This window comes from Grammomys surdaster, unplaced genomic scaffold, assembly GCF_004785775.1.
Source record: "Grammomys surdaster isolate TR1022 unplaced genomic scaffold, NIH_TR_1.0 98, whole genome shotgun sequence".
In the NCBI taxonomy this organism is placed as follows: Eukaryota; Metazoa; Chordata; class Mammalia; order Rodentia; family Muridae; genus Grammomys; species Grammomys surdaster.
This window is the reverse complement of record NW_021604577.1, coordinates 11506603-11524359: the sequence shown is the minus strand read 5'-3', so window position 1 is coordinate 11524359 and position 17757 is coordinate 11506603. Positions and strand designations below refer to the sequence as shown.

Genomic DNA, 17757 nt, shown 5'->3' with positions numbered 1-17757 from the left:
GGAAAATTTGGAAAAAAGAGATTGGGTTTAAGAAAAATTCTGTTGACATGTATGTATTTCATAGCATTTTATTAAATTGTGAATTCAAAATGAAAGAAATGACAGAGAAAATGCTTGACTTTGTATAACTATGTCAAACCTTCATGTTGCTGTTATTTGGCCTCACGTGTGTCTCTATAGATTTTTACATGAGTTTTGTCATCCTGTATGCTCTGATGAGCGTTTGAAGCTCAGTTGTGTAGGCCACCACAAGGCAGTTTTACCTTGTTTCACCACAGTTGCTTTAGCCTCTCCTTGCTCCTCCTTTTCATGAGGAAGAGTCATTGTTATCATGGTCTCTGATATTTTTTCTAGATCTTAAAACGGTCTTTAAGAACAATGCAAACTTCATTAGAAATCGTAGAACTGTACATTGAGGCTTCATTACTGACTGCACATCAGAGATAAAAAGAAAAATTTGAATTGTCAAGCATTTGCTTCAATCTTGCTAGCACTTTTCAATCACAGCACAGGATACCTCCATTGGTGAGGTTAATTGTCCACTTACTGGATCCATACTTTTTCCCAGCATTTTTCTCACATGTATAATTACAGTCTCACTCAGCACTGGTTGAAATCTGTTATAGGTGGCTTCTATTTTCACATTAATTCCTGTGAAGTGTCTAACTCACAGAGGGTCTAAATAAATATCACCATATTGTTTTCTGGAGCTCTTCATCAAATGGACACCATTAAAACTCTCAACAGGCCTGTAGTAGTGTAAGTTTTTACTCAGCCTAATACCAGGTACAGTTCTGTGTTTATACCTAGTCTGTGTTACAGAGAGTTTATTTGTATCTATGTTAAATAGTATTTATTATTTAATTTGATTGTCATAGCTTTTTCTTTCCCCTAATTTTCTTTTTTTAAAAAAATTATTTCTTATTCTTTACTCCCGATTATTGCATAATTGTTGTTTCTAGCTTTTTTGCTGCCATTGTTGCTGCCCAGCACTAAGAATTTTATCATATAAGGAAAACTAATGTTTAAAATTTAATTATAATCAATTTTTAAAATCAGTTGATCACTTTGTGTGGGTGAAGCCATACATTCTGACCTTCCCTATTTTATAGTTCTGTGGTGAAAAGCCAGAAAAATCTCTGAAGATTTGATACTGTAAATCTCCTACCTATAAAATACAAGTACAGATTTTTTTGCTTGCCTTTGTTTTTGTTTGTTTTGTTTTTATTTTTTAAATATATATGTTAAGATATTTTGTTATCTTTATTATTTTTTAAACAGGCTTCATGTTGAAGGCTGACTATGATACACTAGCAGGCTACTCATCCAGAAACAAAGCCATAGGCTGTCTGTGAGGCTCCCTGCTGCCCACATTACCACTCACGTCCACCCTCTTTATCAAGAAACTTAACACACGAGAAAGCCTGTTAGTATCTGTAAGAACTGTGGTTTGGTCATATACACCTGTAACCTTCGCATTTGGGAGGGTCCCAGTTCAGACCTAGCAGCATCTATATAAACTCCTGAATCCTGAGCAAGCCTCGGCTCCATACACACTCGCCTTTGAAAAGTTAACCTCTACAAGACAAGATGAACCTTTAGTAACAGGGTTTTACTTGACGTTAGGCAAAGCGGAATTCCTCCCCATGTGTTTAATTGAAGGAGTGTTTTGTTGTTGTGCCTATTGGGGACTTACTTATTTTGACTCATTTAAATTACACAGATGTATAACATCATTTTAAAACATTATTGATCACCTGCAGATATTTTGTGTATTTTAAAAGAAAAATAGCTGAAACATCATATATTTATACTTTTAAATTATCTCTTTTCAACTAAACACAGTACCTAAATGCTAAACATTAAAGATTGTCTTAATGTCGTTGAGTTTGACAGTAAGACACTCTGTGCCCTGAGTGCATCCACTCATTTCTTTGGTGTTAGTGATGTGGTTTTTACTTTTAAAAACATGCTGTGTATTTGAATGTTTTTCTGTTCTAAAATTTCTGTGGCATGGCCTTGTACTTACTGTCTCTTTGTATTATTAGTAGTTCTGTTATACAGATACTGTGAAATTTTATGTTACAGCATTTTAGTAATATTTTATAATATCGAAAACATTGATATTTCTTCAGAAGCCTTATTTTTTATTTCTTAAAAGCTCACGTTAGAGCTTCCGATTTATGTGTTAGTTATTTTCTTTCTTGAATGTCATCCATTAAAGATTAGCTGTGGAAGGTTGAAGCATGGAGAGATTATGAATGACAGAACAGCTCCTGTAGAATAATAATCAGTTTTTGGTATTTAATGCTGTTTGACTTTTGCAGACACATTTCTTATTAACCTTTGGTACAAAGAGAAATCCAGGTTCCTGATATCTCATGGAGAAGATGAATTTGAGATCCTCTTCCAATTAAACTGAAATAAAGACAATATTGGATTTTAGCCAAAAGAACTCCTTAGCTTTTAAGTCTCATGTTTATAAGTCTATCGTTTACCTATTCATCTATTCATCTATCTATCTATCTATCTATCTATCTATCTATCTATCTATCTATCTATTATCTAGCTATTATCTTAACATATAATTTAATGGTTATATATCTTGAGTAACTTACTTGTATTGACAATGCAAATACATATAGTACGTTTTTTCTTTAAATACACATTCTTTTCTGTACACTCCCATTTAAATTATTCCACATATAAAGATAGTTCATTTTTATAGTAGAGAATGTAAATTTGCTTTTCTGGAGAACAAAGAAGTTTAATTGTGATTGTTAGGAGGATGAAAACAGTTTCCATTTTCTACTCAGTGTCAATATGAATGCTTAAAATATAGACTATATACCCACACATTTGAAGACTCTTGACTTGGTGATGTGGAGAAATAAGCATCGTACCACAAGAAATCCTGGCTTTTTTCTCTGAAACTCACATAAAGGTGAAAATAGAAAAACAGTTCCACAAAAGTTTTATTTTTTTAAACATTCACACATCACATAAGTCTATCCTCTGGCTATCTATTAAATCTATCTATCTTCTATAATCTATCATTCTTTATTTCTATCTCTCCTCTTTTCTACCTATTTTTTGATCTATCTGTATCTATTATCTTCCTTACTGTATTTTAACATATAATTTAATGGTTATCTATCTTGCATAGCTTACATGTATTGACAGCACAATTACAGTGCCTTTTCTCTTTAAATACACATTATTTCTCTTTAAATACAGATTTGATATACACAAACCTGTGCACTTATGTAGAAAATAAAGAACACACACAATGAGGATAAGTATTTTTAATTCATACTTTGTTAAAAATTCAAATCCAGTCTTAGAAAATTTTAAGAGTCTGTTCTGCAAAAGCAGTTCTGAATGTGATAACAGCAAGAGAACCAGCAAATTCCCCATAGTGGGACTTACTTACAGTTCTCAGGCCTTAGGCAATCACTATTTCAACATTTTGCCAGTTTATGCTAAAGGAAGGTAAATTATATATGTAAAATACATCTTCTATCTATTGCCTGGAATATTCATATGCTCATTTTATGAAACAATTGTCATAGTTACAAGGACTCCATTTCACATCTTTGTGTCTCCCAAAAGTTGTTGACCCTCATGTAAAACCGCGACGATAAATATTCAGAGAATTAAAGATTTGTTTGTGAATACCAAGTTTTCTATCGAATGTGTCAATTTGAGGATGCTGATTGTCTTAAGTGGCATTATTGTGAGAAATTCTACTAATTTCCTCTCTCTGTTTAATTCAGCATGTCATATTTAGCCACCACACAGATGTTATGTTTTTTAGAGAAATATCTATCATTCAAATTATGTTACTTAGAGAATCATGATCCAGTGTTTAAACTAGAATATTGTTTGATACATTGTCTTCTTCCTACTGAGTTTTTAAAGTGATTTGAAAACTGTAGAATATGGGTTTGTCAATAGACTTGGGTTCTGCTAAGAAAATATGTACTCTGCCTTGACTCAATAAACTCATACTTAGTATGGTTCAGCTTCTTCATATTTACCCTTGCCCATATTAGAAAACAATTAGCTTACTAAACAAATTTGAGTATTTGGTAGTGGTAGGGTGAGGGTGATCCTCTCTGAATCTTTCTCATTTGAGTAAGAATTATAGAGTATTTGATAACCATGTTTAAAAATGGAGATATCCAAATATTATTGTAAACACCCAATGATTTGTTTTACCTACAATATAAGTATTTTACTTGGTTGGCTTACATAGTAGCTAATAATATTTGTTAATGTAATTTAACTGCTGTGAACCTTTACTGAACAAATATTGAAATTTATTCAAGTCAAAGAAAGAATCTCTAATGACTTTTGTTAAAGCTTCTATTTAATAGTTAAGGAGAAAAGTTTGTATGACATATGAGATGCAATTAACAGTAGATTTTACATTTAATAAAAAGAAAGAAGCATGCGTATTTGCTTTATTCATTCCATCATAATTTGCATTAGAGCTGTGGGTGTTTAATGAGCAAATTCCAACTAAAATGCTATATTGATTTTCTAGTGAACTTTGTAATAGTCATCTACCTTGGAAAAGCTCAGTGTTTACAATTAAGTTTTCTTTACTAAAAATATTTGAGAGTTGCATATTGATCTTTTGAAAGCATAGCATTCCAAGGTGGATCAGGAACATATGTCCAATACAGCTTCCCAGTCACTATTGTTAGGGCACTCAGCAAGCCACAGGTCAGCATCATTCTTTGTCCCAGCAACAGCATATCTCACCAATCTCTCTGACTGCCACCATGCTCCTTCAGCATCCTGCAGAAAAACACAAACATCCCCTCTTCCCCATATTAGATACCTGATCAGGATCATGCCATATGCCAGTAAGTGGATCCTTACTTTTCACCAAGCTGCCTTGCCTCAAGTTTTTAGACCTTGTGGGAAAGAGAATTAAAAAGAGAAGTTATAATGACTCTTGTATTTTTCTTAAACGTAACCAGTTATTCGGACTCAATCATGTACTGGTCTGTAAATCAATACAATATTTGAAATAACAGTCTTCATTTGGAAGACTGGGTCTGGACATTTTCAGAGACATATTAGGAAGCTAGCTGCAGTTCTCTGTGGTGTTATGTTGGCAAGAGATAAAGTTGGAACAGGATCTGGATTTCAAACAAGTGATAGTGCATGTGTTAAGGCTCTTTTAATTGTCAAGTTAAAATTACTTTTGTTTCTTCTACAGTGTTTATTGTAAGTTGCATTGATTGTAAACTTTCTAATTGTGTCAGTGTGTTGAAACCCAGGATGTCTGTTATAGGGCTCTATTAACCAGCTTTTGTTTTATTGCTTTGAGTATCACAGAACCTTGGTATTCTGAAAAAAGCTTGCAAGTACTGGAAGAAAAGAGTCAGGCTTTAAGCAGAAACAAGAGGGGAGTGGGCTTGATTACTGCTGGTATAACAGTTTTAATTACATTAATTGCTAGCACCATTGCTTCTGCAATTGCTTTGACACAAGAAGTTAAGACAGCTACTTTTGTTAATCATCATTTAGCAAAAAAAAAAATGTTACTAATGTGTTGAGTATACAAGAGGATTTAGATAGGCATTTGGAACGACTGATTCTTTATCCTATTCAAATTATTGGAAGTCGGTTCAGAGTTTAAGAGTAAGGAGCCATCTCAATTGTGATGCCAAATACCATTGGAGTTGTGTTACTTCTAAAATTTACAATGATAGTCATTATAATTACGAAAAGTTTGAAGACACTTGCATATTTGGCACAGGGTATTTGGCATAATTCTAACAACTCTCTGAATGTCTTAGCTTTACATAATGAGATTATAAATTTAAAGAATGCCTCTCTGCTGAGATTAGATGCTGCAGATACTGCTGATAAAATTATCCATGGCTTGAGGTCAGTATTTCCATTTTAGTCAAGCTTCAAGAATGGCATATATACCTTGATCATGCTAGCACATTTTGTCCTGGGAATACTTTTATTCCTGCCCATCATGTTAAAGCTTGTCTTTAACAACATCAACAGGCTGGCAGCCAAAGTATATGACTTGAAACTGAAAATGGACTCCCAGACAGAGCTATTAATTTAAGAGGCTGCCAAGCCAATGATGGGTAAGATTCTGAACAGAGCCTTACCAACCTAAAACAGAAGTGTGTTTCTTTTGATAATGTATATTCCATGTTGAGTAAGGAAGGCACTCTTGTCAAAACGACCTAAGACATACTCAGTGTTGTTTACAAAATAAAAAAGGGGAAATGTGGAGAGCCTTTGGGGCTGCTTAGCAAGAATCTGACATTGGCCAAGGACAAGGAAATGGGCTGCTTGGTAGGAATCTGACATTGGCCAAGGACAAGGAAGTGGGCTTCAGAAAGGAATCTGACATTAGGCTACAACAAAAAAGTAATTTCAGGCAGGAATCCAAATGTTAGGCTAGAACAAAGAAGTAGGCTTCAGGCATGAAAATGACTTTGGGCTAGGACGGGGAAATAGACTCAGATATTTTGGTCATCCTGATAAGCTCTTTGAAATAATGATCATGGGAGTGATCACAGGACTCTGTTTACTGCCTTGTTTGTTCTTTGACTATTTGTGTTTATTGTTTTGCTTGTTCCATGACTATTTGCATCTATTGTATTGCTGGACCCTCAACCTAGAACTGACCTTAATACTTTCATGTAATTAAAATGGTATAAAAGCAGAGTGGGGATGGGATAGAGGGGTTCTGAGGGGGTGATAGGGAAAGGGGATGACATCAGAAATGTAAATAAATAAAATATCCAATAAAAAAATAAAAAGAAGTAGTGCCAAGAAAAAGAAAGTATAGCACTCTAGAAGGAATTGAGTGATTTATAAACTCCTAGATTCACATATAACCTAAAAGCGGTTATGAAATGACCATTCAGTAATACCTTAATTTTGAATACATTTCTTATTAATTATAGTACCAGATTTAATTTTTTAAAGGTCTATTTGTATTAGTGTTTTGTGCCCATTCATTTCTGTACATTTCTCAGAGGCTAGAAGAGGGCATCAGATCCAGATCTTCTGAAATTGGAGTTATAGGTCATCCTGAACCACCTGTTGTGGATGCTGGGAACCAAACCTTGATCCTCTGAAGGAACAGAAAAGGCTCTTAACTGCTGAGTCATTTCTCTCGTCCTATAACTAGATTCTGAATGTAACATATATGTATGTGTTTGAAGTATTTTAAATCTAACATTCATATATCTACATGTTGTTCTTTAAATTACATATATAAGTATTTGGGTTTTAGATAAGTTTTATAAAATTAAACCTAGTGTCATTAATTTTGTAGGACCAAATGAGCATTTTTAGCTTTAATCATAGAGATGAGTAGATATTCTTATTGTTTTTATCAGGTACCATCTTATGTACAATGAAATGTTGCTTGCAATACATGAGCTAGCTGTATTGTTGGCTTATAGAGAAGACCATGTATTCAAGTCCATCTTGAGCTATATATAGAAATATCCTGTCTAATAAATAATTTAAATTTAATAACAAATCTGGTCAACTTTATACAAGCAGTAGGAAATCTGTTGGCGTTTAAAATGTAACTAGTATTTTATATTATATACAAAAAATTGATCCCCTGGAAGTGGAGTTTTAGATGATTGTTGACTACGATGTGGGTGCTGGGAACCAACCTAGGTTGTCTACAAGAGCAACAGTTACTCTTAACTCCTGAGGCAACTCTACTGCCCTAAGCCACGTTATAATATGCGTTGGAACCAAGTCATATTTTGAGTATGTCAGTTAAGTGTTTTGACAGTAGTGGAGTGGAAATATTATTTGTTGAGGTTCATTTGATTCTTACTTTTTTGATCAATAAGTTTTTGTCTAATTTAAAAATAATCACATGTGGCTGTGTTAGTGTGCTTTTATATACTTGTACTGTGACTAAAATTACTTCAGATATTTCACAAAAAGGTTGATGAATGTTCTATGCCATACAGTGTTTCATTTTTTTAAGCTAATAAAAGCCATAGTTATGGGAAGACAGTCATCATTATTAGAAAGAAAGGTAAATACTTTGGGATACCTTCTAGATAGAAGTTTCTTTTAAAATTACATTATGTCTTGATTCATGGTAGCAGAATAGTATAGGTAAAGCCAACTACGTAAGAGGAGGGATGGGGGAGCTTAGGTGATGATATGAGATCCCCCTCTAACACAGTGGTTCTCAATATTCCTAATGCTGCTTCCTTTTAATACAGTTCCTCAAGTTCTGGTGGCCCCAGCAATAAAATTATAATCATATTACAAATATCTGTGTTTTCTAATGTTCTTAGGTGACCCCTGTGAAAGGGTTGTTCGATCCCCAGAGGGGTTGTGATACACAGGTTAAGAACCACTGCTTTGAGACTTGAAGTGCTCAAAGACTAGAAGTTGGGGAATACCAAGGGGGTCCCATCTGCTCAGAGGGTGTATGATAGAAGGATTGTGGGAGAGGTTGACCAGGAGAGGGGCAGTGAGCAGGATGTAAAGTGAATAAGTAAAAAACTATAATTAAAAAAAAAAGTACTACTGCCTTAATGTTATAGATTCTACTGCTCGGTTGGATGAATTAAATGCAGTGGATCTAAGTGGGCCCCAGGGTAGCAGGTACCAAGTGACAGCATTCAATGACCAAAGACAATGATGAGCATGGTTATCATAATGGGCAGCATAGGCAAAGTAATATTTGGGCAGCACAAAGTTATATGTTAATGGGCAGCACAGGCAAAGGGATTTTTATGGTGGGATACTGGCTAATCATTTATTGTGTTTCAAGGAATTTGATAGATAAGAATCCTACTACATTTTATTTGATTTATTTCCAGAAAAATTGTCAAATAACTAAGCTACATTGGATCGTGGCCAGAGGGAATCTCTACCTGTGAACCCATCTCCAGACTTGGGATAGTTTGCAGACCCAGAACCCCTTGATTAAAGGGACTTCCAGGACCCTTGAGGAAGGATCTTGATAATATACCTAAGAGTTTTACTATCATCTTCTCTCCCATCCCTGTAGAGGGACTTATGGTCTTTTACAGGGTTAACTGTACACTGGGGGAAAGAAAACAATCAGACTTTTCTGAGTCTATTGCATACTGATTCTGAATTAACACTAATTTTGAGAGAACCCATGAAGCATTTGGGCCCTCCAGGTAGAGTAAGGAATTATGAAGGTCAGGTGATTAGTGGAATTTTGGCTGACTCAGAGTAGATTCACTTGGTCCCTGAACTCATTTTGTGATTTTCCTTCCAAGTTCCAGAATGAATAATTGGGATAGATACACTTCAAAGTAGGTAGGATGTCCAGATTGGTTCCCTGACCTGCATAGTGAAGGCTATTATGGTTGGAAAGGCCAAAGGTAAACCAGTGGAAAAATAGTGAACCAAAACAATCATTGCGTCCCTGGAGGAATGGGGGGGGGTACTTTCCACCACATCTCCCTTTAACTCTTCTATCTAGACTGTGAAGAAAACAGATAGCTCATGCAGAATGACTGTTAACCTCAGTCAAGGAGTGAATCCATTTGCACTAAGTGATTATAGCTATTGATCAAGCAAATGCCTTCATCTTGATACCTGTCCAAAAGAACCACCTGAAGCAATTTACTTTTAGTTGGCAAACTCAGAAGTATGTATCTTTACAATTGTACCTCAATGGTATATTAATTTTCTAGCCCTGTGTCATAACCTGATTTGAAGGGATCTCTATTACTGGCCTCTTCGACATATTATCTCACCCATCTACTATATTGAGGAGATTATGGTGATTGGACCAAGAGAGCTGGAAGAGCAACCACTTTGACTTGATAATGCATATGTCCATCAGAGGATGGGAAGTAAATCTACCCAAAGTTCAAATGCCTTTGATCTCATTCATATGTTTAGGAGTCCAGTGATATAGACCTTGTAGACACATTCTAAGATAAAGAGAAAGTTATTGCACCTGGGCTCTCCAGCCACCAAGAAAGAAGCACAATGTTTGGTGTTCCTTAAAGAAACACAATGTTTATTGTGTTCCACCTTGGATTCTGGAAAAAGAACATCCTCATTTCAACCCGTATACCAAGTGATTCAGAAAGGTTCTGGCTTTCAGTAGTGCCTCTAATAGGAAAAGGTTTTTCAACAGGATCCAATAGACTCAGTGGCACATTGGGATGATATTTGGATTCTTAGACAGGCTCTTCCTTAAAAAATGAATTACAGAAGAGGTTTTTGGGATTATGGAGCAGTGACCTAACTATCATCTGCAGACAATTGTTTTCTTTTTGAGAGACAGCTTATGGCCTGCTACTGGTCCTTAATGAAAAAATGAGCATTTAACAGTGCTCTACCTGGTTACCATGCGATCTGAGCTTTCCACCATGATGAGGATAGTATCTGACTCATCCAGCCGTAACCTAGGGCATGAACAGCAGTAATCCATTATCAAATAGAAGTGAAAGCTATTGTCTCATGAATTGTATCCTATGATTGGTTGACTGAGGAATAGAAGACGAGGGTCTGGTACACTGTTACGAAGACGTCACCCAGAAGTTCGAGAGGCACATTATAGCACCTCTCTTTAACATCCCTGAAAGATGCTGGTAAAGGCAAATGTTCACAGTGGGAAGTTCAGGTAGTACATACGGTTGTACATTTTGTTTGCAAGGTGAAATAACCAGATGTCCAGTTGTTCACTGATTGATGGGCTGTGGTCAGTGGATTAGCTGGATTGTCAGCGACTTACAAAGAGCCGAATTGTGGAAAATTAGTGAAAAAGATTATCTGGTGAAGTATGTGGATAGATCTCTCCAAATATGTAAGGGTATGAAGACACTTGTGGTCCTTATAAATGCTCATTGAAAGGGGACTTCAGCTGCCGAGTTTAGTAATCAAGTAGATAGATGACCTCTTTGATCATTCAGACTCTATCCAGCCATCCCTGCCATTGCCTGATTGGCCCATGAATACCGTGGCCATGGCAGCAGAAGCGGAGAGAATGTATACATTATAACCTGGACTTCTGCTCACCAATGCTGACCTGGCTACAGCTGCTGCTGAGATCTGCCAACAGCAGAGACCAATTCTGAGTCCCTGATACGGCACCATTCCCCAAAGTGATCAGCCAGCGGCCTGGTGACAGGATTACTACATTGGGCCTTTTCCTTCATGGAACAGACAGTGCTTTGCCCTTACTGAAGTAGATACTTATTCTGGTTTTGGATTTATCATTCCTGTGTGTAATTTTCTGCCTAAACTACCATGCCTTATCCATGGTCACAGATTTCACACATTATTTCTTCTGACCAAGGATATTACTTCACAGGCAGAGAAGTGCAGCAGTGGGCCTAGGCTCATGGAACTCACTGATCTTACCCTGTTGGCCACCCTCTTAAAGAGCTGGTATGATAGAACCATGGAATGGCCTTCTGAAGACACAGTCACAGGGCCAGTTTTAGGAGCCTAGAGGGCTGGGCTAGGATTCTCCAGAAGGTAGTATAATTTTTTAAATTTATATTCATTATATGGTAAAGTTTCTCCCACAGGCAGGATCCACAGGTCCAGTAATTAAGGGGTATTAAAGTGATAGTTATTAGCAGTGATAATAGTTTCAATGATTATCACCAGTAGTTACACACCAGGAAAACTTGTGCTTTCTGTTCCCATGACCTTGAGTTATGCTGGCCTAAAAGTTTTGGTTCCATAATGGGAAGTGTTTCTACCAGGAGATTCAATGAACTGGAACCTCAGACTTCCCCTTGGCCATTTAATGCTCTTAAGCCAACAGGGTAAGAAAGGAATAACAGTGTTAGGTAGAGTGATTGATCCAGACTCACAGGGAGAAATTAGGTTGCTTCTTAACATTGGAGGTAGGAAGATTGTTTCTGGAGGAAAGAAGATCCTTTGGGGTATCTCTTGGTTCTGCTGTGTCCTCTGGTTATAAACTCAGTGGTAATCTACAACATTCTCATCCATCCAGGATGACAAATGGCACATATTCTTCTGAAATGAAGGTATGGATCACTCCTGTAGGAAAAGAGTCAAGATTTACTTAGGTGCTTGCTGAGGGTAGAGGAAATAGAGAACGGGTAGTAGAGGACAGATGTTAATTATCAGCTAAGACCATGTGACCAGTTGCAGAAATGATGATTACAATTGATGAGTGTTTCTGTAGTATTTTATTAAGAATGTTTGTACCTAAATATGTGTGTGTATTAAGCTGATATTCGTGTTTTTGTCCTGTATGACTTTAGTGTATAATGTGACGTCAATTGAGATATTGTCAGTGACTATTATATTTAAATTATAAGATATTGAAGAATGCCCCTCAAGGGAATTTGTCACCTATTTTAAATATATAATGTGTTTGCTATTGTACATGGGATAGTCATGTCATATTGGGCATAATTATGAATTGTTTATTTTCCTTTGGAAATTAAGGAAGGCATAGGAGATATGATTGAGTGTCATTGACAAAGGGTATATTTATGATGGCTAATTTTGGTTATCAAGCTGACTACATCTGGACTAAGCTAAAACCCAAGCAGCTGGCCTCACCTGTGTGGGATTTTTCTTGATTGGATCATTTGACCTGAGAAGACCCACTCCAAATCTGGATCATTTAATGTATGAAGACCTATCCTAAATCTAAGCCACACCTTTTGTGGCAGCCTCTATAAAAGGACATGGAAGAAGGAAGTTCTTTGCTGTTGCCCGTTTTCCCTCCCTCAGTCTTGTTGGCAATGTATCCTGCTGCTGAGGCAGTCCTTGCTGATATTAGAGCCTGTTTCTGTGGGATTCCAACCTATACTGAAGACCAACCAAGACGTCTGGCCTTGGGGACTGAACAACTGTTGAAAACTTAGAATTTCCATCAGGAGACAGCCATTTCTTAGTGTATTAAATTTGTGGGGATAAGAACTCTACAGGAAGACCAACATAGTCAACTAACCCTTTTGGGCTTTCAGAGTCTGAGCACCTACCAAAGAAAATATATAGGCAGGACCTAGGCTTCTGTAGGGAAGCTTGGTCTTCACGTGGATCCTGAAAACTAGAAAGGGGAGTATCCCAAATGCAGTTATCTGTACATGGGATATGTTCTTCTAGCTGGGTGGCCTTGTCTGGCCTCAGAGGGAGAGGAAGCTTGAAAAGGCTTGGTGTGCCAGAGTGGATGGATACCTAGAGGGTACCCCACCAACTCAGAGGAGAAGGAAATGGGAGGATGGGGAAAGGATTGTGGGAGGGGGTGACCAAGAGGCAGAGAGTGAGCAGAATATAAAGTGAATAAGTAAAAAAATAAAACTAAATTAAAAAAAAAAGAAACAAAGAAAATTTGTTTTTACTGAAAACCTCATCAATGTTTTTGCTTTCAGCCACAAAGTTATTGAATGGAATCAGTATGCTTTACTATATTCATTCTAATATTTACTATTTCTGTTATTTTTCCTACATTCATAATGCTCTCCTCTTTTTATCGTTTTTCCACCTGTTTGAAGATTTTCTTTCCCACGTCCTTTTAGTTGCATTTATCGTCTGTGAATTCATCCCTTCAAATGAGAGTGCCTTTTTGTTTCAATGTCATTAAAAGAGGTCACGATTAGACAGCCATGTTGGTGAGATTTTAGGGGTGTGGCCTCTGCCATCACCTGATGATAGAGTCTCACAGCAGACTCCCTGTTCTGTTCCTCTGGCTCTTACAGTCTTTCTGTCCCTCCCCCACAGTATTCTCTGTACCTTAAATGCAGGAGTTGTTCTGTAGTTGTATCATTTGGGATCTTCAACTTTTCCTTTTGGTTGGTTGTGGGTTTCTGTATTGGTCTCTGTCTGTAGCAGAGATGTTTCCTTGATGACGAGTGAGGTCTACACTGATCTGTGGGTGTTATGGACAGATGTTTGGAATGTAATTAGGAGTTATTCTGGTTTAGTAAAGTGGAGGGTATCGGTTCTCCTCAGGATGGTTTTTTACCAGCACTTGTAATTTAAGTAAGCCAGTAGCTGTCTGGCTCTATTGATGTCTGACAGCTGTGACATGAACCTGTTTTATAAATTAAATGATATTTTACATATTTTCTAAGTTTACTTTATGGCTTGACTGTTTAAATAAAATTTGTGACAGCTGTTTAGTTCTTTAAGGCCATATTGCTTAGCATTTTGTAATATTTTAAGATAACTTGCAAGGTCTCAAAAGTTACACATAAGAAAAGTCAATTTCAGGTAGCATCAGAGTTCTCAGTAGAGGAAGAGATGCCTGTCTGTAATGTAATTTCCATCAAAGGTGCTTCCTGCTGTGTGCCCTTGTGCAGTGCTCAGTCACCGTCTCAGTGACTGACTTGCCCTTCTGTTGTGCATGTGCATGAAGGGTGGTGGTGCTTTAGTTTGTAACTTGCTTTGTATTTCTTTTTGTCTGCTTCCCATAGTTAATTCATTTCAAATGCCAGGAGGCATTTGTTTTTGAATGTTTCCTTTCCTGTTTGTGTTGATGGACATTTAGGTGTTTTCTGAGTTTTTGTTGTTATAGAAGATACCACAGTCAATATTTTTATGTATTTTCTTTTGCACTTGTATATGAATTTCTTTACATTGTATACCAGAGATTTTCTAGATTGTGATAGCAACGTATTTGATTTTAGTAATGTTGTTAATTTGTTCTTCACATGCTATAAACATATAATTGTAGTATTTATGAGTCTAATTGTTTTTAACAAACTCATTTTTGGAGGGGGGCTAGGCCTTTTAACCTTCTTTTACACATGGCAAATATCTTCATTTTGCAGTAGTAATTAAAAATGCTTCCACAAGTCACTAATTGACAGTAGCTTAATTAGATAAGTACTCCTTAAAGTAATAGCATTACTTTTGCTTTTATTTATGCATTTCTCCTTTATTTCTTAATTGATTATGAGTTCTCTTGTTTTGTAGCTTTGGTTGAAGAAGTATATTTTGCACAGCGAGAACGTGATGAAGCTATTATGTGCAGACTGCAGTTAGCCCTTGAGGAGAGAGATGAAGCCGTTGCACGTGTGAAACATATGGAAATGTCACTAAAAATGTGCGTATACATTTAAAATTGTAATATCAGGAACATTATAAAGTCTGTGTTGGTTTGAATATGCTTGTCCCACTGAATGGCACCATTAGGAGATGTGACTTTGTTGGAGTAGGTGTGGCCTTGTTGGAGGAGGTGTGGCCTTGTTGGAGTAGGTGTGGCCTTGTTGGAGGAGGTGTGGCCTTGTTGGAGGAAGTGTGTCACTGTGAGGGTAGGCTTTGAGACTCTCCTCCTAGCTGCCTGGAAGATAGCCTCTCCTGGCTGCAGCTGGATCAAATTGCAGAACTTTCAACTCTTTCTCCAGCACAATTTCTGCCTGGACACTGCCATGATGATAGTGGACTGAACTTCTGAAACTGTAAGCCAACCACAATTAAATGTTGTCCTTTATGAGAGTTACGTTGGTCCTGGTGTTTGGTGGGTTTTTTTGTTGTTGTTGTTGTTGTTTTTTCAGCAATGGAAACCCTAACTAAGCCAAAAGTGTATGGATTCATGTGGTAGTAACGTAGGCACATGTGATTCTTGCTATCACATAAGGACAATTCCTATCTATATGATAGTTTTCTAAAATTTAGGCATGCTTGTAGTTTGCCTGACAGGGATGATAATGAGATTTTTAGAAAGAAAAGGGAAATTCATATTGTCAGCATATTTACTCCTTTAGAACTCTGCTGTCAGTGTTCTTATCCTACCTTCCCATGTTACTCTTCTCAGTTCCTCCCATTTGTATCAAGGTGTTTTATTTGTTTGCTTGTACACCGTGGTTAGGGATGGGAGCTTGTGTCTGCTTCACCCTTTCAAGCACTGGGACCCTGTTTGGCTTGATCCTGTCCAGGCCCTGTGCATGTTCCCATAGTTTGTGAGTTCATATATATGTTAGTTCTGTCGTGTCTGGACACCGTTAGCCGTATTTTGAACGTTCACAACACAATACAATTGAGTCAGAGAGGCTGTATTTTTGGTAACTTGGTTGATTCTATTAGATAAATAAGACCACATTTAGAAATTCTAGATGTACTATTTACATTTTGATATATAAAAACAATGTATTACTTTACTTAATTTTTTTACTTGTGTTGAGGTAGGAGGAGTAATAGAAGGCATGGAGGAGGCATGCGCTTGTACATGTGACCACATCTGTGTGATGGGCAGAAGACAACTTTTAGGAATTGGTTTTCCCCTTCTACTATAGTGGTCCTTGGGATTTCACATTTTTTTTTTTAATGACTGTGATATTTTATGGATCTTAAATGTCTGCCTCCAAAGACCCATGTATTAAAGGATTGGTTTCCATTCTGTGGCAGTATGGGGAGGTGATGAAACCTTTCAGAGCTCTGGATTACTAGAGGGTGAGGTCACTTGGGTATATGCCACCAAAGGAAACACTGGGAGCCAGTCCTTTCCCCCTCTGTCTTTGTTCCCTCGTTACTCTATGGTCTGCAGCTTGTATCTCCACATGCTTCTTGTTGTCATGGACTTCCTCACTGGAGCCAAAGCAACAGAGCCATACGATTTTGACCTGAAACCTCTGAAATTATGGCCAAAATAAGCCATAGCCTCTTGTAAATTGATTGCCTTGCCTCAAGTATTTAGTCAGTGTCTGAAAGCTGAGTAACAGTCTAGGTGATACTCTTCATCCTTTTAGCTGGCAGTAAATACCTCATGTTGTAAGAGTCTGTGATTCACAAAGAGTGATATTCCAGACTCAAATAGTTCATAACATCTAAGAGCATTTATTCTGCAGAGAACCTACATTTAGGAGTCCACCACACATCCGGATGGAAGAACAGAGGTGTGGACTTTCAGGGTCAATTTAAAGCCTGGTAGAGCAGGAGTGAGTGACTTTTGCCTCTCTTTCCTTTGATTGGTTGACTCTGTCTCCAGGGGTATTGGTGCCTTTGTGATGGATTATGACTCTGGGGGACTTGAGGAACTTTTGATTACGCTTGGCTCAAGCTAGGCGGTGAGCCACCTTCGACAGACCCGATTGACTGCCTGTGAGGTTGGCTCAGGCTAGTTGTGGGCAGCTTTCTGAGTGGCTGCTCATGAGGGGTGGTTTTTTTCTGGAATTGACTTCTGTTGGACTTTTCCAGTTCTGGAAACAGAAACTTGTGCCTGGTCTCCCAAACCCCCAATTTCCACCCTGTCTTGGAGTCAGCCTGGCACTGGGTGACTCGGTCCCTTCAGTCTATCTTGGCTATTGCGAATAATTGCACAACAAGCAGAGGAATGTAGTTATCTTTGATATATTCATTGCATATGTATATTCAAAAGTAGATAGTTGGATGATACAATAATTATATTCTTTAGATTCCTCACCAGTGTCCTCTATAATTGATATATTGATTTATGACCTACCAGTGTAGGCTCTCATAGTTTTCTGCATCTCACTTGCAATTGTTTTTTCCATTTTTGATTGGGATGAGCTGTCTCACTGAGGATTCCATCTGTATTCTCTGTTTTCTAGTAACGCTCCTCGGTTTCTCATGTACCCTATCACCATCTTAACCCATAAATCAACCTTGTTCCCAACACTGCCTCCTTGTTTATCTGTTTAAATATAAACAAAGTCATCTGCAAGAATAGGTGCTATATTGGTTTCTCTATAAATTTAATTTTATAAAAGTCTTGTTATTTGCTACATACAGGTTTATTTGAGAGAAAGTGTGGTGTAGAAGCTAAGAGCAACCATTCTGGAACCG

At 37.2% G+C, this 17757-nt stretch overlaps 1 protein-coding gene across 1 annotated transcript in view; it reads left to right on the top strand.

The window, feature by feature from the left end:
• Mipol1 (mirror-image polydactyly 1) overlaps positions 1 to 17757 on the top strand; it is a 240412-nt gene that overhangs the window by 82290 nt on the left and 140365 nt on the right. The window contains exon 5 of the mRNA XM_028782398.1: positions 14929 to 15058. Within this exon, the coding sequence (XP_028638231.1) occupies positions 14929 to 15058 (130 nt within the window). The remainder of the gene's footprint in view (positions 1 to 14928; positions 15059 to 17757) is intronic.